This window comes from Clarias gariepinus, chromosome 1 (genome assembly GCF_024256425.1).
Source record: "Clarias gariepinus isolate MV-2021 ecotype Netherlands chromosome 1, CGAR_prim_01v2, whole genome shotgun sequence".
NCBI classification, from domain to species: domain Eukaryota; kingdom Metazoa; phylum Chordata; class Actinopteri; order Siluriformes; family Clariidae; genus Clarias; species Clarias gariepinus.
In genome coordinates this window covers 22,753,363-22,776,778 of record NC_071100.1, presented here as the reverse complement: position 1 = coordinate 22,776,778, position 23,416 = coordinate 22,753,363, and the positions used below count along the sequence as shown (strand labels likewise).

Genomic DNA, 23,416 nt, shown 5'->3' with positions numbered 1-23,416 from the left:
AGTCCTCTCAGTTCTTTAGTGTTGTACTCCTCCGAATTTCAGATAAGGGAGAAAACTAACAGTTATAGACGAGAGGAAAGGTTCACCTTTTAATGATGTTTTAACGTTTTTTGTTTGTTTTAGTTTGAAAAAGAGAAATTCCTATTTGCTTTTTGATTTTTTTTCTGAGTATGCCGAATGTACAAAGAATAAAAAAGTGACTCAAGGAAAAGTTGTTGGAGAATATTATTACATTTTTGGACTGATAAGTGGACACTTAATCTTTAAGGTTAAGAGCAAATTAAGCATTTTCCCTTTGCTGCTTTGCGAATCCAGCATGGAGGTTTGGGCTCTTATGTACAGCAGCAGACAGATGGTGTCTCCTCTTAGACTGCCTGCCTGTGCTGTCATAGTAACAGCAGTTTGACATGACACTGGATTAGTTAAAAATAATATTGTGCTCTGTAATCATAAGACAAAATGTCTTACTAAACATTTCTTCCTTGAAGTGGAACAGCAGAAATCACTTTATAACTGAGAAAGAAGTTTATTAATAAAGACAGATACAGGAATGTTTTACTCTTTTGCAGAAACATTTCTTTAAAAAAAAATCTCTTAAAAGGTAAACGTTCATTTAAGTGCAAAATCTTTGCTAGTGATATTAAATATTTAAAAGTTAAGAATAATCCCTTGTATTTTTTTCTACAGCAGATATGAGAATATAAACAGTAGCTCAACATGATGTTTCATTCTCCCTAATAACTTAGTAAGGTCGACCCCAGTCATCGACCCTTTGTTCTGAGGGTTTAGTCAGCAGGATTCTGTCTGTGAACTTACTGGCCACTAGAGGGACACACATGTCCATCTAGCTCCACACTTGAAATGTAGGACCTCACGTTTGAAAGGAAAATAAATCAGTCAATAACATCACACCAACTCTTTACAGTGTTGTAATGTGTTTGTGCAGGTGATGAAAGAACAAGGAAAGAGCAAATACTTTAAGAGACAGTGACAATCTTGGTCACGATTATGCATACATTTTACAAAGCAGTGTACGTTGGTCCAACAGATTGGTTCCTCCACTTCAGTGTGTGCTGTGTGGTGGAAGGTTGTGAGAGGCGCACGCCCTGCTCATGTGACAGGAGTGGCAGAGGAGGTGGGAGTCCAACGGGAAGCACTGAGAGCCTGGTTTATCGGAGAGCTGCTTCCCACACTCCTGTACAAAGAGACAGCAGAAACATCAATTTCAGAAACGCACTGGTGCATCATTAAGTCTGGTAATGAGGCAGATTAGTTCATGAGAAATATGCAGTGTAAACTAAAGCTTATTTGTATTTTATATATAACTCAAAGAAAAACCATGAGAAGAACGTCAACCCTGAATTTCTGGCTTCAGAATAATCATCAGGATAAATAAATTAGTACCTTGGGTACTTTTTTATTTTTAGATGAGCCAGGTATAAACAAAAGTGTAGAAGTTTAATTCATCAAATTTACCATGGATAAATGTCATTTGTGGTCCCTAACCCAAACAAGTAGATCATAGCCGTACACTAATGAGTCCCAAGAAACTCAGAAACACCACGTGTGTTGTATGATGAGTGGGGGGAAAGAAAGAAAAAGCAGAGTAATAAATAATCCGAGGCAGGCCAGCACACCTGTGAGGTTCTGCACACATGGCTGCTTCAAGAAGTACTTTATTAGTCTTTAAAAAACGATTGTGAACTTTATCATGTGTAATAATCTTCCAGAAAGGCTAATGCATGTGTAACTATAAAGCTAATAAGAGATAAGGGGCAGATGAACGAGTCTCTTACTGCATCTGCATTTTAAGTTCAGTTTTCAGACGTTAAAGAGAATCAATAGGTTTCAGTTGGTCACAAGCTTGAGGCAGTTCCTACACGTCAGGGATACGTAAATATATTTAATCTGCATTAACAATACGACTGACATAGCTCAGAGTTTGTAGAAAAATAATAATAAATACAAAAAAAAAACCTGTACTGTGGTCTTATATAAACCTCTGACTTTGTTTCATGGCAGTCATTTTGTCAGGTTTGTATTTATAATATATATACCTGTTAATGAGCATAGCTAAAAGTTTACTGTGCTTTTAAATCCCACCTTCCCTAGTTATATACCATAGTATTTATGCATGCTCTAATTATGAAGTAATGATGGTGCAATAATAATTTATATATTGCATTAAAAAAAAAAAAAACATCCACTTATAAATCTACTGTGCTTCATATACAGAACTCCAAAAAAGGTTTTGCTTTTATTGTTTATGTAGTCTGGAGAAAAAGATTTCCAGGGTTTCTGAATGACTTATTGACTATTTTTTGGCTTTCATTTTCAGTCCAGTCCCTGACCAGCTTTAGAGAGATGTTTTTCTGTTGTTGTTAAGCCACACAGTGACCTATGAATCATTCAAACATTAAAATAAAAAATAAAACATTTAACTTAAGGCACGAACTAGTGAGAAACAGGAACAGATATTGACAGATGATTAGACCAGTGATTAGTATACTGCTGATGTTGAATTCTCTTTTGGAACAAACGAGAGGAGACATGAGGTTGCTGCTGAGGGTGTTGCATAAATAACCAAATTTTTAAACAAAATTTCTTTGTAGCCTATCACAGTAAATTATTTCTTTAAAATGTCTAAATTTAGATTTAGATGTAATTAAAATGAGTAGATGAAATATGAAGAAATGAGGGGTGGCTTAAAAACTTTTTTAGTTTTTGTTTCTAAATTGCTAAAATATTTCAGCTGTCATCACGCAGCCACATTGAAATATAATGAAATGACTTTCGTGATAGCACGATTTATTTACTGATAGTTGTGTTTTAACTCACCTCACAGTGATAGCACTCAAAGTGATAGTCTTTGTTCATGGATACCACCCTGAGAATCTCCTCACTGCCCTGAAACCCAAAAACACCGTAGTTAAAACAGCAGTGTATAATCCCACCATCCTGCACCATGTCAACCCTGATTCACCCAGTGAGTCAAAACTTGATTTAAAATACTCGGTGTGACGAGTCATTACTCACCTCAGCAGGTAAAATAGGCTGTAAACAGGCAGCGCATTTAGGAGCGAATGTCCTGGAACACAAAACATCAACAGAGAAATCACTGTATTTACGTTACAAGACATCAAAGTTCAATTCCCTTTCTTTCACTTTAAAAGGTGTTATGACTCATTACAGTAGCATAGTATAGACAGAATCTTCTATGTTCTCTTACGTTGGAATGTAAGTACCATATAAAATTTAGTATGAAATGTAGCTCCTGCACTTACTTGTTGTAGTCTGCAACGCAGTAGACGTTATTGAGGTAGTCCACTGTGAAAGGCACGCCGTCCAGCGTCTTGGAGCAGACTGTACAGCGGAAACAGCCTGGGTGATACGAGTTTCCCAGGGCCTGAAGAATCTAACACAAATAGTTTTTTTTTTTTTCAGATTATTCATTTTATTGGCACATAATGTAGTTGAGTCTAGACCTGGGCAACTGAAGCAACGCCAGATCATAACACTGTCTCCAGATGCTTGCTCTTCCCCTTTTACCCTGATACACCAATCACTTGAAAGGGGTCAATTTGGACTCATCAGACCATGTAGCCTTGCTCCAAAGTACAATCTTTGTGCTGCCATACAAAATTAAGCATTTTTTCTGATTAGTCTCATTATCAAGAAGTTTTCTTATGGACGCACACACACACAGCTATTTACAGTAGTCCCAATCTTGTGAGTTTGTGTGAGCAGTGGGCGTGGGGAAAAAGCTCTTGATTTGACTATTAAACATAGCTGTAATTTCTACTGTCGACTCTTTTCTTTGCCAAGTGATTGTTTTTTTTCAACCACATTTTTTTCACAAAATTGGTGGTTTATCCCTAGAAAAATCCTTCTAAAGCCTGTGACCTTTTTTGGTCAAGCAGTGTACATATGCCAAATTTAGGCTTTTTCTATGGCAGTTATACATAATTGTCCCCTCATGATACTGTCTATTTCTCTCAACGGAAACTGGAAAGAGTGAGGCCCTAATACCCTGAAAGTTTTACTGTTGTTGAAAATTTACTGACTAACTGGTCAAAGTCCATGGCACCTTCCATAAATGTTGAAAAATGAATTCCAAAATTTAACAGTGTAGTGGTTTGTGGAAACCACTTAATATAAAAATATTAAATCAATAAAAAAAATTAGCATCTCATCATGTACTTACTTATAAACTTAATGTTCATTACTGTTACAGTCAAATAATCTTAACCCCACCATATATACATACACAAAGATGCATACCTGCTCCAGGATCAGGTGGCCACACACACAGCACTTCTCTGCTGCTGCCTGGAAGCCAGAAAACTGATAGAAGAGAGGAAAGAGTGAGTAACTGTTAGACTACTTTAACTGCATGAATGATAAATCACATGAACGTGTCGTGCAATCAAACACGAATAAGTTTTAGAATGAGCTCTTAATTACTTACCATGTAATCCTCCTTGCAGTACACTGATCCACTGACATTGTAGAAATCCTTGTTTCTTAGTGTGCGACCTGAAAGACAGACAAAACCATGTCAACATGGGCATTTAGATTTGCTGCTCTCGATCCTGACTTTGTTTCAGATTTATAGCTTTATGATTACTTAGAAAACATATCTTTAAGCTAGAGGTAGTGCTTATTTAGGAGAGACTCAGTGTTGGGGGCTGACTCACCGCAGGACACACAGGTAAAACAGCGAGTGTGATAAAGACTGTCCAGAGCCTGGCAAGCATTATCTGCCCCGTACACACCTTTTCCACACTTCACACATGTTCCTGAAACAGAGAAAAGAACACTTTATTTGTAACACACATCATAGCTTTTGAGTCTATTTATTAAAAACAAAAGGAGGGGTTCTGTAGTCCACACACAAAAACACTTCTCTAAATTGGAACATTAAAGCATCAGTCAAACAATGGCCTACTCATATAACACAACACCAAATCCTCTCTGGATTCTAATGCATTTCTGTGGCATGTGAGTAATGCATTCTTCAGCCTGAGTAATGACCAGTGTGTTTGTTTAGTGTTTAAACACAGCTCAAAAAAGGAGCAAAATCTTGGCTAATAATGCCCATCTGTTAGGTAACCTATTAAGACTCCCTATCATCTAAGACGGATTCGGAGCACAAACACAGTCACACTTTTACACAGATTCTTTAACGACTTCAAGGGGGATTATTTTTCACAACAATGGAATCAAACACGCACACATACACCCAACCCTGTTGATATAGAGTGAGAGAGCCTTCCCTCAGGACTCAAATACCTGAACTGCAGGAACACACGCCTGTGCATGCTATTACACGCAGCTAACAAACACATTCAAGCTGACTTCCCTACCCAAACTACCGTGCCTCTCCTAGCTCTCTGCTATAACCCAATGAACATGCAGCCTGTAATTAGGCCCTTGCATAGTCATTATATGTGGTCGTAGGAGATATTTTTGACTGTGTGTCGTCTGTTCAGAAATGCCTGTGTGTAGCCTTGGGCAGAGGAGCGGTATATTTGCTCACGGGCATATGAGTGAGGTATGTAGGCTGGTTAGAGGCCTGGGCGGAGGGCACAGCCATAATATATGTTTGCTTTTTTCTGCCGCACTAAACTGCGATCTTTGTTGGACTGACTCAGTTCCGTGGTTAGACTTGCCTTGACACTGGCGGTAATTTTTTCTGCTTTCAGTCACTGTGTAGAGAGGCCTGTACAAGTCACTGCAAGCCTGACTATCATTTTCATCCACAAAACGGCTGCATCATGCAACTCCTACCTTGCAACTTGATAAGACTGAAAAGTGTTAATGAAAAGCAAAAGTGGGAAAAGGTTAATCGCTCTCACCAAAAAATTCTTGCCGGTCCGTGGCTAATGGAGGTTCCCTCAGAGACACATGTTCCTCCTGAGGTTTCGCAGCCACAGACACACTGGCTGCAGGAGGTGTAGAGGTGGACAGTGGCTGCTCCCTTAAGGCTAGTCCTTCCAGCTGCTCATCTCCCTCCAGAGTCATGTCCCTCAGTAGGAGGCGTGTCAACTCCTGCTGGTAGTGGGTACCTGGTAGGTCTGAATGCCTCATCCGCTCCCCTGGGCTCTCTGTTCGTGGTCCCCTTTGCTCTACACTACTCCACCACTCTGTTGCAGCTGGGGAACTGCCCGCTGGTGGGTATGAATGACGGCCATCTTGAAAACCTCCGCCGATCCCTGATGTCCGTTCTAGATAGTCCCTCCACACCTCTATCGGGGGCGCTGCTGCTTTCCCAGGGCCAGATGTTGAGTACACATGCCCAGTAGTGGCTCCAACTAGCTGTGTGGAGGAGAAATGCAATGGCTGGGCAGGCCCAGAAACATGGCGACTGTCATAGCCAAGGCTAATGCCGCTGGTGCGGTTGCTGCTGCATGGGCTTCCAATAGGACTTCCACTTGTGCCCCCTCCTCCTCCTCCTCCACCACCACCACCTCCACTAGCTGTGCTGCTGGCGAAGCTTGAACGTGGGCTGGCTAATACGGACTCCTGCAGACTAAAGGAGGAGCAGGGGCTTAGTGCTGATCCAGAAGGAAAGAGGCAGGTAGCCCCAGCACCTTCATGACTCCTCATTGGAGGATGAGAAAGCGATGCTGGCCTGCCGCTGTCCCATGGCTCCCCTCCAGAGCTCCAGCGCTTGTAGAACAGTGCCTCCTGCAGAGAGAAGCGCTTGTGGCGTTCTGGTTCAGGCAGAAAGCTTGGTTCGGCAGAGCCGGACCGGGTGACCGAGCCAGTTGTCGGGTACGGAGGCGGCATGGAAGAGAGTGGAGGCTGAGCGAGGAGCTGCTGCCTTCTCACAAGCTGCTGAAGCTCTAGAGAATACCGTCGCTGGTTCAGTGCGATGCGAGAATTCGGGCTATAGGCACCTTGTGGGTCGGCATGCTCACCTTGAGGCAAATCAGTACGCTTGGGCTGATCACATGCACTTCGGCCTTCCACAGTGTCAGGTAGGTAGCAGGAAACACGCTGCTGAGGGGAACGGCGCCGCAAGGGAGCAATAGTCACTGGGTGGTGTTCGAGCGAAGGCCCAGTTTCCTCTGGTACAGGAGGTGAGTTGGTGGAGGCAGCACAAGAAGACACCCTTTGTGAGTTGACCACCTTAGCCGACCTGGCACCTGAAGAAGACTCGATGGAGGGTGAGCAGGTGAGGCTGAACTGAGCCGTACTCGCAGGTGACGGGTTTGTCACGGGGTTCAAGTGGGTCACACCTGGCGCTGCACTATTTACACTGTTACTGTTGTTATTTGTATTGGATAGTTCGTTTTTCTTTTTGCTGAACTTGACACTGCCCGAATCAGCCAGTTTAAATTTTTGTTTGAGTTTGGTACCGATTCTCTCCATGATGCAAACTTATAAACCTAATAAATAGCCTGAACAAGTGTTAACCATCAAACACCTTTTTGTTTTCTTGTTCAGAAATGACACCTGAAAGACTACAGCTTAAATACAGTATCATAAATACAGTGTAAACACACAAAAAAACAATGTTCAAGTCTTTCTAGATCTACAGCAGATGAAATGACAAAGACAATAAAAAGGTTAACAAAATAATAATAATTAAAAAAAAAAACAGTTCAAGACTTATCCGCTGTTTGTTCAGCTATGAATAAATACCTCAGATAAAATAAAGATAAGTTAGAAAAAAAAGAATACGTAATGGCATGTGGACTACATCTCGGATTAATGAGACTGAAGGAGATGTTTGATGTGGGCTGAGAGTTTCCACGTCGCGGCTCTCATGGTGCTGGATGGGAGAAGAGAAACATGCACATCCATTTGGTCGAGGCTTAATGATGCCTTTCCACTCTGTGGCCAGCTGGCAAATAATACAACTGGAACGGCTCTCTCCGAGGCTAGAGCTTTTAAAGCACAATAGTCTTCAAAAACGACTTGTTTTGTTGTAGGTGAAGGAAGTGTCCGGTGGCTGGAGCTGAATGTAGCGGTCACATCCAAAAAAATTCTTATTTGGAAGTTTATTTCTTTATTTATTAATCCTGGATGCAGCTGAAGAAGTTTTAAAGAAGTTGTATCAATGTGATACCTTTAGGTCGATTTAAAAGCTACTCATATATTTGTCGAGACAAAAGTTCTCCAGCGTCTCGCTTCTGCTAAATGACTCCAAACACGGGCAGAGGCAGAAACATGTCGTTTTTTTTTTCTTCTTCCCAGCTTTTTCTTCTTCTTCTTTTTTTTTTTATAACAGAAAAGGCTTCGTCTTCGTCACCACTAACACACACATACACGCTGTTGTAAATTAATAAACTGAATGTACCTCAACACCGACACGCTTCCTCGGAGCGGTGCTTACTGTTTCCAAATCCTGCTGGAAACAAAATGAACTCTCCAACAACAACAAAAAAAACAAATAGTAGAGAGACGAAAAATAAAGAAATGTGTGAAGAAGAAGTCGCACAAGCGTCCAAAACGTCTGGGAGGGCAGGGAAAAACCAGCGCGTAAAAATCAAGTCTTTAAAAAAAAAAAAAAATCTGAAAATGAAACAACGCCGATTAACGTTTCTTTCTTTCTTTGCTGCAATTTTCCCCGACCTCCCCCTTCTTTCGTCTTTTGCTGTAGCGTTTTCTTCCCTCTCTTTCTCTCTTTCTCTCCCTCTCTCTCTCTCTCTCCCCAGACCGGAACATCTTTCTTCTGGGCAGCGCGGAGGGATTCCAGCATCCCGCAATTTCGTCACACGTCCAAACTTCTCAGATTGATGTCGCATATTAGTGCGGGTTTAAATGGTTTTAGTAATAAATAAATCATCTGAATTATTAGTTACAAAAAGTTAACACGAGGAAAAACATAAATAATCATTTCAATATAAAATGAACAATACGTATGCTTTGAAAAATAATACATGTGTAAAAACAGCCGGCAGTCAGAGACAAAAGCCGATAAGGAAAATGCGGAATCATTGTTTTTTTTTTAGAGAAGTAATTTAGCAGAAGGTGGAGTCACGTGGACATAGTAGTAGTGTTTCTGTTTGGTGTGGCAGTAACGTTTCATGATGTTGATATAAAGAGGGACATCTGAAAACTCTTGAGTAGAAGAGACTAGTTTCTGGTCTAGTACTTGTGCTCGTTATTCCGACCCTAAGGCCTAGTTAATCGTGCCTTTCGTCTGTGGAATGTGCGGAGGAACACCGCCGAGTGCCCTGGAACGCCGTAGTGTGTGTGTGTGTGTGTGTGTGCTTTTGCGAGCTCGTAACAATGTAACTGTGTGTGTGTGTGTGTGTGTGTGTGTTTTCTAAAAATGCCAGTCTCTTCTCCATAGTTACCAGTGGCATAAATTCCGATAGCAGTAAACCGGTTACCCCACGGACACTTTTATTTTATTCAGCTCCTCAAACATAAACTACAGTGGGGGTTTCAAAAACAGACATTTCCCTACCCCGAAGCCCCCTTCTTCTTCTTCTTCTTCTTCCCTTGTGTGCTTGTGTGTGTGTCTGCCTTTTTCCTCCGGCTAGCAGAAGTAAGTGTGTGTGTGTGTGTGTGTGCCTCTCCCTCGCTGGGCGCGTTATCAGCGAGTGGGGACTTGTTGGACACACACACACACACACACACACACTGGGGATGTTTCAGTCAGCACTACACGGCTAGATACACAGCAAGAATGCGAGAGGAAGATTACAAGCTGTCGGGAGGAAAACATGTCTCTGTTCTCATGTGTGTGTGAAAACTATAAAAGCTTAAACAAGCTGAACACAGGTCATTTAGCATGATTAAAATACCAATAATAACAATGCACTTTTTATACTTGACGTTTTCATTATGATATCTAATACACTAGAACCTGAAGTGAGCTTTATAACAGAGCCACTGGGAAGAATATTGATAGATAATAGCTGTAGTTTACATCCAGAGCCCTGCTGGGGACATTGTGGTGGGGGAAAGTATTCCGTGGTCACGACTTACTAAGGCATGGAAACAAGATACTATGTTGTGACCATGACTTAATAACGTGTGGATAAGAGATTTAGTTTAATGTGTAGCCATGAGCATGCATTTCCCATGCCTTAGTAAGTCGTGGCTACAACCTGGTATCTCGTTCTCACACTTTAGTTGGTTGTGGCCACAACATAGTGTCTCGTGGGTAAGCATATAGTTTCCACACCTTACTAAGTCGTGGCAACAGCATTATTTGTAGTAATTTGTGACCACAACATATTATCTCCAACTCACACCTTAGTGTGTTGTGGCCATAACATACTATCTTGTTCCCATGTCTTAGTATGTCGTTTTCACAACATACTATCACATTCCCCACCTTAGTAAGTCATGGCCACAACTATCTCATTCCTTTTCCTTAGTAAGTTGTGGCCACAACATACTATCTCCTTTCCATGTCTTAGTAAGTTGTGGCCACAGTCATCATCATCTCATCATCTATACCTCTTTATTCTGTATTCAGGGCCTGGGCCTATTCCAGGAGACATAGGGCACGAGGCAGGGTACACTCTGGACAGGCTGCCAATCCATCACATGGCACACACATACACACACTACGGGCAATATGGGAACGCCAATCAGCCTAATCTTCGGGTCTTTGGACAGTGGGAGGAAACCGGAGTACCCGAGGAAAACCCACCAAGCACAGACAGGAATCGAATCCGGACCCTGAATGTGCAGGGCAACAGTGCTAACTACACCATCGTGCCACCTCGTGGCCACAGTATGATATCTAATTCATATGACATCCCATATCTATGAAGTTTCCCCAATGTGAAACAAAAAAGATATATCTTAATAAGTTCTGGCCACAACACAGGATCTCATATCAAGTATTTTATAGCCACAGCATACTATCTTGTTCCCACACCTTAGTAAGTCATGGCCACAACATACAATCACATTTCCATACCTTAGTAAGTCGTGGCCACAACATAGCGTCTCTATTTGTTACTGGGACAATTTGCAGAACAATTAAATTAAAAGTGTAATTCAAAGTAGCCAGGATTAATCAAATACGAGTATTTCTTTGTGGTTATTCCGCCATCTAGTGGTAGGAGATTAATTAAACGTTTTCCCATCACTGCGAGTGGTGCACGCGTACAGAACCAGTTTGTCTGTGCAGGCTCGCCGTACTTGTTGGCAGTGGGGGGGCTGCACATTCCAAAATGGCGGCGCCCTTGAAGCTGCTCTGTATAACAGGTGAGAGGTTTGTTTAAAGGTAAATGGATTTTACTGAGCCTCACGGGCTACACATTAATGAAACCGATGATGCAACTTTGTTTTAGAAGTGAGCCTAAACGTCAGGTTTATATTGCTTATGATCAGATAATGCCGCGTGCTGAAAATAAAATAAAGCACGCGAATCCGGACAGCGTTAAAGCTCCACGGTACTGACTCGGTACTGACTCGGTCCAGACCCACTGTGTCATCAGCAGTGATCCTAAACACTCAGCCCTGCTACACAAACCAGCTGTATAATAATAATAATAATAATAATAATAATAATAGGGATGTAACAGGAAATGTCAGTGTTTGTCAATCAAAATAAGCCCCTCTTTTCTTGGGCAGTCTTAGAAAGAATTGTATCAGTTAAAAGTAATAAGATTTTTTTTTACATTAGATTTATGTTCTAAAACCTGTCCAGATTTTTATTTATTTATGATTTAAAAATTCAGGTACAATAATGACATTGTATTGATGTTGTATGGGGAAAATGGTAAAACATTTTTACTTATATTTAAAATACTTTTATTTTAATTACATTTTTTTTTATTTTTTAAGTTCTTGTACCTCACCTTGGTGGCACGGTGGCTCAGTGATTAGCACTGTAACCTTGCACCTCCAGAGTCCTGGTTCGATTCCTGCCTAGGGGTCTGTGTGCATGGAGTTTGCATGGTCTCCCCAAGCTTGGTAGGTTTCCTCCAGTTTCTCCCACTGGCCAAATATATGTAACTTTACAGCCCATATTGTGTGAATTACAACCAAGTGTTGAGCTGGCAACACAATCCCTTAAGTAACTGCCACAGAACTGACAGATATATATTCAAGGTGGGGATCTGTTGCCGGAAGTGCCGGATCGCACATGGATGGACCGCAATGCAAAAACAAACAACCACAAAAAAAAAAAAAAAACAGCAACAACTGTATATCACTTACCTTGTGGATTTTAATGTGATGTTTTACAGGCAAATTTTGTCAATAACATTGTCATAAAGTTTTAAAAACATGATCAGAAAAAAAGATGAAAACTGTGGCATTGTAATGTGTGTAGTTTTCTAACCTCTGAACAATAAAAGGTACACCATTCAGCATTACAAGACTTGCCAGTATAATTGACAGATGGAAAAAATTAGGTCATGGTCACATGTCTCCTAGTAAGCAGTTGGTCAATCTACTGCAATGCTACAACATTTTTTAAAACGTAAAACCATGCTTGATGTTTGCACAGAAATTACAGATCTCTTTGACATGAGATTAGAGAATTGAGTGCAGAGATGGCAGCTACCAGTGTCTTCAAACCAGATAATCAGTCTGCTTCATTAGTCAGATCATCTCTACTAAATTAGAGCTATATCTATCATCAAGTATCAGGAAAGCTGATCTATTGGAGGGAATAAATTGTAAATAAAAAGTCACTATTCACTCAGAAATGGATGGGTTCCCTTTGTCCTAGTCCTATGTCCTGACTAAACTCATTAAGAAGGCATGTTTTGTTATTAGAATAGTTTAATGAGCTGTACAATGAGAAAACACCAACTGTCCTAACTTTAAGGGATGGTTAATTAAAACCAGGACATTTGGTTTTGAAGAATAACAGAACACAGTCATGTGAATCAAAACTTCCTTTTTCATATATAATCCCCTGCTACACTAATGCACTTATCTCAACATTTCAGGTGTTGAGATACTATTAAGGTAGAAAGTTTTCTCAGTATGCCAGAGCGACAATCAAACTGCCTGCTTCACATATAAAGCACTGGCCTCCTAGGAACTCCTTTATTGCTCCAAACATGTGGAAATGGAAGGGAATGAGGTCAGTACTGTACAGGAGATGTGGCAGTAACTCCTTGCAGAGTTCCTGTAATGTCCAAGTGGTGTTTTTGAATGATTGTCTGTACAGATCCCACAGATGGATGCTTGTTGGCAACAAGATATTCTGTTGCAGTGGACTCAGAGCGGCCTTGGCCGGGATTGGTTTAAATTTCACAAGTCCCAGTTTGACTTGAACAGCCCTAGTATATTTTGCCTCATAAAACTATTGTAACAGAGAAAATGTACTTTTCTTCATGGAATAAATTAATTGTTTGTCATTATCTAGCAGCTAGCTACCAAAATAAATAAACCCACCACAACATCATAAATGCATGCGTGTCTTTACACAAATAAAATTGTGGATCTTCATTATGATTACAGCTCACTACATTATATTATAAAAATAATTCATGTATTCTAATGCTAAGTACATTAAGGAAAAATAGTAAAAGTGACTTTAGCCTTTGGAACTGTTGGAGCGTTTTATTCCTGAACTTTTCATCCACAGTCTCCAAAGCAGTTACAATATGTTAAAATAGATGTAAAGCATTCATAGCAGTTTAACAGCACGTTTTTTTTTTGGACAATGACCTTGCATTTTATTTGTATCTACCTTCATTACAAATGCAGTTAGAATATTTTAATACGATTTAGTACAGTTACACAGATGCTGTATTGGACCTAACCTTAAACTAACATAACCTTCCATCTTTATTGACTTATCTTTTATTATTTTGATATCAATTATTTAAAAAGTTTTTTTAAAAAGGCATGTTTTATCTTCTGTTTAAAGCCTTAAGGCAGACTGTGCGGCCATTTTCATCTACGTGTGCAGTTCATGCAGGGAAGAAATGGAGACTGGAGTAAGTAATTAAAAATCTCTTGTGATCTGATTTATTTTGCATCTTTATCTGATTAAATATGGCAGTAAATGACTTTGCATGTGTCATCTGTACAGAAATGGATTGGCCTGGACTGGATCAGAGTACGGTCCGTTAACAGATTTGCCTGACTGGTCATTTGCTGGTGAGACACAGATTTGTAAATTACAGCATATTGTATAATCATTATTACAGTAGTAGATTTAACCTGTCCTGGTTTTGATAAAAGTACAATGGTTAGAGGTATATTTGTTTTAAATAAAGCAGAATTGTATTTGCATCTTTCTAAGCAAACTGTAAATGGTTTATGACATGTTTTAACCAATGTTTTTGGGTAGAAAATCACAGATTTTTTATGTAGTGAAGCCTTATCTGTAAATTTGGGTTGGTTTGTTTTTTAGGAAAATAGGACTGATGCAGGACATTTGGACTTAAAGTATTGTGTAAAAGTATTGTGTTGAACCACCCCTCATTTCTAGATAAAAAATTAAATGATATTAATTTAATAAAAAAAAAAATGGAACCACTGTTTTGCTGTGGTTGAAGTGCCTGACGATACAATTAAAGAATTGGTTGTTCATGTTACAATGTCAGCCGCAACCTCATTTCCCCTCTCGTCTGTTCCAACCACTCAGCATTCAGCATCAGTAATATACTAATCACCGGCCTGATCATCTGTCATCATCTGTACCTGATTTCCACTAGTTCATGCCTTAAGTTAGCTGCTTTTTTTATGCTTGAATGATCGATAAATCATTTGGGCAGGAGCAGCTAAGTGGTTAAGGACTACTTGGACTACTGATTGGAAGGTTTAAACATCACCACCACCAAGTTGAGCCTGGGCCTTAACTCTCAAATTAAATTGGGGGTATTAAAGTGCCCCTATTATGCGTTTTCAAATATGATCTTTCATGCAGTGTGTCATGTAGCTGTATGTGAACATAAACTATTTGCAAAGTTGTGACGCTGACAGTGCACGATAAATAAAGTTTTTGTCTATTAAAAAAAAAGAGTCGGCTCACATTTGCCCAAACGAGTCGTTAGCAATTCAAATCTTTTTCTGTTACGGATCCACATTACTAAGTAACATATTTTCATAATGTCCACCCACGTTCTACGTCACAAACAGCAGAAACGTATTATACTACCTGTCCTACTTTGCGGCAGCACAGGTTTTCACATTCGCTTGGCATTCTGACATGTCGATGACACATTCACTTGTCGATGACACATTCACTTGTCGATGACACATTCACTTGTCGATGTGCCACCTCAACCGTTTCATCGTCAGACTCCGGCTCGAATTGATAGGGTAAAATTTAGGCCATCTTTACACTGTGTTGAGGGTTCTCTAGAGCTGTCGTTCCGTTATTATAATGGGCGTTTCGTTTTCTGACACGCACTGTAGCGGTAGACCAATCATAAAGGACTGCGCCGTCTGACCAATCCCAGTAGTGAGGGCTCACGGAAAGGAGGGGTTTAGACAGACTGATTTTTTGAATGAGTCATTTACGAATCATTTAGAAATGGGGTAAAATTAAATCTATTTTTAGAGAAAACTAAAGTGGTTTTTGACCTCGCATACATGTAAACCTGTTTTAAGGAACTCATAAAGCAATATTAGCAATTTTTAAAATGGCATAATAGGGACCCTTTAAGGTTGCTAAGAGGGTAATGAGAGAAAATGTTAGTTGCTCTGAATAAGGGCGTCTACCAAATACCATAAATGAAAATGTAAATAAGTCACTGTGTGGCTTAACAAACAACAACAAAAAAAACACATTCCTCCGAAACTGCAGCGGTAATGAGAGAGACAAACATGCCAAAAATTAGAGCCAAAAGGTTCTTTAGGATGCCTGAAGAACTATTCCTTAAGGCTATGTTAAAATAGAAGAAAGTATGGCTCTTTGAAAGAAAAATATGAAGAAATGAAGCTTAAGACTTTTGTACAGCAATGTATCTGCCTACAGTATGTCTGTTTTTCTCTATAGATGGCAGACCTGCACCTCCACTGAAAGGACAAGTCAGGAGGCAGAAGCAAAGGGAAGACTTTGCAGTAAGTTTCTGATAGAATGTGTTCTTGATCTGTTTTTAGAAATAAATCTTTGCTGATTTTGCTCATTTTTTTATATGGCCTTTTGTTGCAGATTATAATGAGCTAGTGTCAATGTGTAGTTCAGTGTGAATTCAGTGAAATAATAGCATGAAATTCATATTTGGTAAACGATTATATCAATAATGACCTAATCAACTGGCATATAATTTATATATATAATTTATATTTCAGCTGAGCCAAGTCCTCCTGTCAGTACTGCTCTTGGTTTCAGTTATGATAGAAAATCTTATTTAAAGGCTTAAACTGGATTGAGACTTAACAATGAGTTTTACCCTCAAGGTAGTTTAATCAGGTTAAATGGGTTTTTACGGAAAGGAGATCCCATCACCTTAAAGCAGCAGACATGCAAAAGCACGACTTTATTGACTGTGCCTTTATTCTGTGAGAATGTCTTAGGTTTTTTTTTTATGAGAATAATCTATTACTACTGTGTCTAATGTAATGCCAGCAAATGATTAGCAGATGCCCTGTTTTGCTGCATACAGCAAACATAACTGATCAGATGGATAGTGTCTGTATTTATCTCACAGCACTGCAGAATTCTCAGATTCTCTCTTAACAGCAGCTGTGAAAGTAGTGCTGGCTGCAAGGCAAAGCACTTTTATTGTTACTATAGTAACAGCTCATTTGCAGGGACTTGTATGGCAGATGCCACGTAATCTAAGGCTAATAATAAACCGATTAATATTGGGTTAATATGCCTTTTTCTCTGTTAAATAATTGTTTATACGTTTATAACAATGTTTAATTAACTTAAATAGAAGTTGAAAGCAGTGATTTGTCAGTGCTTTATAAGAGTATGTTTTTTAGACACTCCAATTTTATCAGGAGAGAAGAGTTTACAGTTTCTTGTTACATGATGAGCTGCATTTTTTTTGGTCTTAAGTTGGAAGAGAGGCTTATGAAGGAAGGACTGTTTATAGCTGCTGTAATGCAAGCTAATTGTAGTGATATGAACTTAATTCATAGACACTCATTATTAACTATTACTATAAACTGAAAACATATGACCCAACATTCATTAATAAATAAAATTTTCTGTAAAAAATGAGGAATAAATCTTTAGGTTCAGTGGTTTTTGGTAAATAATTCAATTCAATGTGGCATTAGAATCACATCACGCCACTGTTAATTCTTTTCTTAGAACAGTATACTCTGTTGTGTTTTATTCCTCGCTCATTTAGAAGGAATTTACCACAGGGCTGTTGTAGACCATTTCTTTTTCACATTACAGAGGCGAGCAGTGAACCTCAGCGCTGAAGTGGACGAGGGGATAAGGACATGGAGGGCAGAAAAGGAGGAGCAGGAGAGAGCAAGAGAGCAGCTAAAATCTTCTATGTTTAAACCTAAAGGAAAACTGTTATTAAAGAACAAAAACAAATAAACAGCCAAAAAAATGTTTGTCAATCTATATATTTTAATTTCAATGAAAGTGTGAAGTAATATTTTGATTGAAAGCTCTGATTAAGGTGCCTGATGTGGAAGTCAATTCATGTTTGAAAATGATTCCTCATGCTCCCGGAAACACTTTTTCAGTATTTAAGACGCTGAATAAGGGCGCACCATCAGGGAAGAAAAGTTGTATTGATATGATATCCTAGTGATTCAGTACATTAGGGGTGTCGGCTGACTTTATTTTATTGCCACATATTTCTGCAATTAATTGCACAAAAATTAAACCTGTGCAATTATTGAATTGTACATGGCTGCAATTTATTGCAGATAATATACTCATTGTTGCAGATTTATTTAAAGCTTGTCAGTAATTTTAGTATTTGTTGATTTAAAAAATTTTTTTTTGAGGTGTTAAATAAATATTGCAAACATGTTATAATTTGTTTCATTATTAGATGTTATCCTTGATAAATACTTGGTAAAGATACGTTTAATAGTTGCATACCCCAGTTTCAATCGCAATTTAAATGTGTCAAAATAATCATAATGTGATTTATGTTATTTTTATTATTATTATTATTATTATTATTATTTTATATTAATATAATCATGCCTATAGCCTCATAATGAGATAAAAGATTAGTACTTTTATGAATGTCTTCACCATCAGTAACATTACTAATAGTAATAAAGTTATATGTAATATTTACAGTCATAATAATCATATTTTAGTGGATATAAGTAAAAAGAAATAGGAAAAACACATTTGAGACGTAATGCTGAAAAAAGGGAATTTTGATCCGACATGATGTAATTACAGCAGAAAGAAAATGACTATATTAAGAATGAATACTGCCAGCAAACAAGTTTCTATCTAAGTCTAGTTAAAAATCATAAGACTAACTTCCCCTTAAGCAGCTCTAATATGGTCATACTTCCTTTGTTCAGAGACTGTGTGCTTCAGGATCAGTGGAATAAGTCAGGCTGTTAGGACTGTCCACCAGAACCATAGAAAAGCATAAGCATATTATAAGGGCAATAGAATGTTATTGTGTCTAACCTAATAATCTTTTGACCTTGACAGTTAAAAATTAAACATACAACATACTATACATATAATAGAATGAGAACTGGTGACTACATAATCAGTTTAAAAGCATAGAAAATGTCAGATTCACGTTGATTAGTGTTGATTAGCAGACGTCGTTATACTTCAGTAACTTAAAGCATAAAAGACTAATAAGAGGGAAATCGGACACCCAAAGTACTTATACATTGTTGTATTAATCTAATAAACAATACATTTTTAGTGAGTGCTTAATTAATTCATTCTTTTTTTCCCCCCTGACCACATGTATTCCATGAAGCTGATGGTCCAGCACTATCCTTACACTTTTTACTAATGCATTGGACAGGTAGATTTTTTTCTTTGCTTGATGGAGGTCAGAATATAGACCCATTGCAAATGGTGCCTTTATTTGGCCAGGCAATATATAAGATGTAACCCTGCTGTGAGTTTGTTAGGTCACTTTATTCCACCATTATGCGTCTGAACTGTATGTAGTCGAAGGGTAATAAACTTGGAGGAGAAGTTTATCCAGCAGGCTGCAGTGTTTCACCATTCTGCACCACATTCACCCCAAAGCCGCCATTTTAGTCTCCTGCCTTCTCCCTAACTGAGACAGAGGAGCAAAATGCCAGCAATGAGGGGGAAAACAAAAACCTTCATCTGATCAAGTGACCTTTCACGTGATTTTCTGGAACGGCTTCTGGTTGTTGTCCATCTTCTGTCTGAAATGCACAACTTGTCTAGCCTGCAACATACCATGACTATTTAACAGAGTCTAAGATTTCAGTATATTTGTATTTCTTAACACATCATTTCTTTCCTGGATCCAGATGGCTCAGGTTCATTGGTGATGAAAACAACCGTGTCACTCATATGCCAGAGCACTTTAAGACATGGCTTCATGAATAACATCCATGAAAACTCTAATGTAATTTTAAAATCTGCTTAACTTTATAAACATTAAATATAGCAGGTTGTCATTTTTTACATCCGTTTGTTGCTTGTGAAGTGAATTGAATTTGCAAAAAAAACATTTACAATCCTTCCATTCTCTCCAGTGACCTCTTGGGCTGAGTTTCCATCCCAGCCTAGAAATTTTTACACAGAACACTGAAGTGAAGAAATGTGCTAGATCCACTGTATAATACCATTGCAAATCTTAGTTTTATTCGAATAATGATTACAGGTCTAAAAGCACACTTAAAACCCTCTTTCGGCACCAGTTATTGTTTTGTCCATGAGTTTTAAGAACACCTCATTAGTATACTGAGATTTATTATTTTATTTTGCTGCTCTGATTGAAATACGTCCGCAACACATTTGATATACAGTATATTTAGCTCTGGTGTGTGCTCTCTGAGGAAAGGAATGTTTTCAGAGTCTGCCATATTGACTCTTGCCTGAGAAAGTCATTAAGATGTTTCTGTGGTAACAGGATTTTTATCACTGTGGAAGCAGCTTAGAACTGTGACCCCATTTTTAAGTATCTTTACCCTAAATTTAAATAAGGGTTCAAGTGTTATAATATCAGTCATTGTTTCTAAAAAAAAAAAAATAAGAAAAATAAAACTTTGCATTAATTATATTTTATCTGAATGAGATCATTTTATGGGATGAAACATTATGGAAACTTTAAGTCTTTACAGTCTATGGGTTTATATTTGAAGAAGACTATGAGTTGTTGTCATCCTTCTAGACAATAGTGTGAGTAAACTTCTCAGACATACAGTTTTGTCTATGAGCAGTATCTGATTGTCTCGTCTAGATCTCTCTCTCTCTCTCTCTCTCTCTCTCTCTCTCAACCTCCGACGTCCTCTTGCTGATTTCAGCAGCCTTTCTCCATAATTATAGCTTTAGTCGCTGAATCGCTGAATTTTTTCTCTGTTTTACTGGACTCGGGATCTGGCTTCACCACTTTGTGTCAGCACTATGGGACTGTTTACTTTTAGAGGGTGGGACTGACACAAAAGAAAAATCCCCCCCCAAAAAGCTGACATGTACCTCATTCTCAGCTCACCTCCGTGCCATCGCTCTTCCTCTGTTCACACAGACCTACAAAAAAATGTTTTCACACCTGCTCATATGTCCTCCGCATAGAAGCTGAACTAACCACTGAAACCCAGTCGACCCTTTAGAATGTAACTCCAGACTCACTCAGCATTCAGTATCTGGTTGGACTGTGACCCAGACATGAAAACATTAAATCTTTGAAGCTGTAGTTTTGTATTTATCTTCTTTATGTTTCCTGGAACAAAATCTTTTGGCTACTATAGTCATCCCCCTCTTTTCCTTCCCTTTGCCCTCCTGTTGTTTTGGTCTGTTCACAACGAGACCCAGATGTTGCTTATTGTGCGGAAGGGAAGGACCGTGATGGGGGGAAGGGGAGGAGGAGGAGGAAAGAGAGCAGTCCATTAAGACACACATATGCAAGAGGGACAGGATGAAGGGTAAAGGAGGGAGTAAAACCAGAATGCAGTGTCAGATCTTAAGTGTGAGAGAGAGAGACCCCTGTTTCACTGGTGTGGGGTTGTAGCTTTTTTTTATAATCTTTGTGAGGCCAACCCTTTTCGTTTCTTACCCTTATACCATGGGCATGGATAGGATATGACTCAGCCAAGGTTATGGTGTCATGGTTTAGGCTAAAAGTTCTGATTCAGCAAAGTGCTTCCTGCCATGTGTGTGTGTGTGTGTGTGTGTGTGTGTGTGGGTATGGGTGGGTTTACCCAAAGTAACTATGTGAATTCTGCATGTAGGCCAACTGTGTGTCATGTCGAGCCAATAATTAATTTTCAGATTTAGTTTACTGCTTTACCAAAATGAGTTAATATGTAAAAATAAGAAAATAAATAAGAAAAACTAATGTCCTAAAAAAACAGAATGTAGTATATTACTAGGTGAACTGCTATTTAGGACCAGAGAAAAATGAGCAGAATATTTTATTAAAATGAGATTTACATTAAAATGCTTTAACATGATTTTTAAAAAATATATTATTGTATTTTCAATATATAATTGAAAAAAAAAATCAGTTACAAGACTGAAAACACAATTGTTGCACATTTTGAAAATGAGAGCGGCTTTTTGAACAACTCTGTCCCCTTAACTACCCAGATCGAGAAATAAAAGGTTAGAATCGTTTCATTGTATCTTTACTGTCCATTGTAGCTCTTAGTATGTGATGTATAAAAATAATTTTTACGTGATACCGTTCATTAATCTTTCTTTCATAACACACACAAAAAGGAAATCTGGCCTTTTGTACGAAGCAGATAACATGGTCAACACACTTGGTTGCATTTAAATAAGGGTCTCATTATAATGCTAAATGTTAAATCTTAAATATTCCATTTGACTGAACGCTTACTTTGTTTGTTTTAAATATTTTAACATTCAAATCATTCCTTTAATTTTTTTCCCTCAATGTGGTCTAAGAATGTTTAAACCCCACATCATATCCTGTTTCCTGAAGAAATTTTGGAGTGTATCAGTTGTAAGAGTTCTCTTAATTACTAGCGTGAGAATAGACCCTGACTGAGACACAGGATACACACGTTAACGTCCAATCCACCTTGTAGAATGTTTTTTTGGATGGTGTGAGGAAACTGAAGACTCAGAGAGAAACTCCGCACAGACACCCCAAAGGCACGCCTAACTCCACGTCCGATGCCAGGACAGATTAGTTAGAGATACAGAATAAATAGAAGAACATTTTCACTTTTTTTTTAACTGCAACCATGTGGCTGTGGGGCTGGAACACTGTAAGAGTTAACTATGTATTATGGACTGTACTGCTTGAAATCCTATACTTATTTCATATTACATAGACATGAGAGACTGACTACAAAGCTATGTGTATTGCCTAACACACACACACACACATTTGAAAGTGTTTAGAGATACTGCAGAAATATGTGATGAGATACAGACCAGCACAGGTTAAAAATGCAAACAGCTGTTTCTGCCTTTTTTCCACTCTCCAGCTGTGTGTGCGATGGCGGGAGAGAGAGAGAGAGAGAGCGAGTGTGCTTTGCAGAGATTGAAAAGGCCAAAGAACATTGTCAAATCCCTCCCACCATCTGTACCAGTAAACCTGCTTGTACACATCAGATTCATCCAACCACTGTAACAATGTGAATGTGAAGAACCCAACGTGAAAGAAAAATAGTGTAAACATGATCATAGGTTTCCATAATGTGTCAGTTCTGATTAAACATCAATGTGGGAATGTGATTCAGAGAAGGACAGGAAGCCTGAAGATTTCATCACTATAACTTCATCAGAGATGACAGAGAAAACAGAACAAAGTAAACGAACAGATGGTATATATATGTGTGTGTGTGTGTGTGTGTGTGTGTGAGAGAGAGAGAGAGAGGCAGAGATCTTCAAGGAATCGCAGGAAGGAGAAAGAGTGGAAAAACAGATAGAGAGATATTTGTGGTAGGGGGGGGGGACTGGTTTCAGTTAAGAACCTCATAAAAGAGAACAATTTTGCAGCAAGGAGAGAAATTGGAGAGTCCGAGTCGAAGAGAGTAGGCGGAGAAAACGACAAGCAGGCCGAAAGGAAATGAAATGGCAGAAAAGTTCAAGAAAGTAGTTCAGGGAATCTTGAAAAGCAAGAGAACCCAGCGCAAACTTTTACTCTCTTTTGTTTTCCCGAAGTCTAGAGCTTTGAAAGGTTTGAAAAGCAAAGCACACATCCTTTCAGATACACAATATCTATTGAACACTCCCCATTCCTGACAAACCACAAATAGTTTTCTTCTGCTCGGTGCAGGACCATGAGAGGGCAACATGAGGTTTGACAAAATGGGTTGTTTTAGCAGAATCAGCATTCCTGGTAATCCTTTAAAAGTATCACTGGTAGAAGAAAGACTTACTGTAGATAAGACATACTAAAGAGGATTAAGCAGAAGAAAAAAACCAAGAAAGGGACAAAAG

The 23,416-nt window shown here is 38.8% G+C and overlaps 2 protein-coding genes across 2 annotated transcripts; one reads left to right on the top strand and one right to left on the bottom strand.

Annotated features, from left to right (window-relative positions):
• Positions 1 to 59: 59 nt before the first annotated feature.
• ajuba (ajuba LIM protein) lies at positions 60 to 8,647 on the bottom strand. The gene is made up of 8 exons (XM_053497337.1): positions 5,859 to 8,647; positions 4,698 to 4,799; positions 4,469 to 4,536; positions 4,282 to 4,344; positions 3,285 to 3,415; positions 3,037 to 3,088; positions 2,839 to 2,907; positions 60 to 1,195 (listed from the first exon to the last, which is right to left on the bottom strand). Exons 1-8 carry the CDS (start codon positions 7,375 to 7,377, stop codon positions 1,064 to 1,066), a joined length of 2,136 nt encoding a protein of 711 aa, XP_053353312.1. The 5' UTR covers positions 7,378 to 8,647; the 3' UTR covers positions 60 to 1,063.
• Positions 8,648 to 11,085: 2,438 nt separating this feature from the next.
• Positions 11,086 to 17,813, top strand: mrpl52 (mitochondrial ribosomal protein L52). Its single transcript, XM_053497440.1, has 5 exons — positions 11,086 to 11,184; positions 13,811 to 13,880; positions 13,976 to 14,043; positions 15,890 to 15,954; positions 17,249 to 17,813. Exons 1-5 carry the CDS (start codon positions 11,151 to 11,153, stop codon positions 17,396 to 17,398), a joined length of 387 nt encoding a protein of 128 aa, XP_053353415.1. The 5' UTR covers positions 11,086 to 11,150; the 3' UTR covers positions 17,399 to 17,813.
• The last annotated feature ends 5,603 nt before the right edge of the window (positions 17,814 to 23,416 follow it).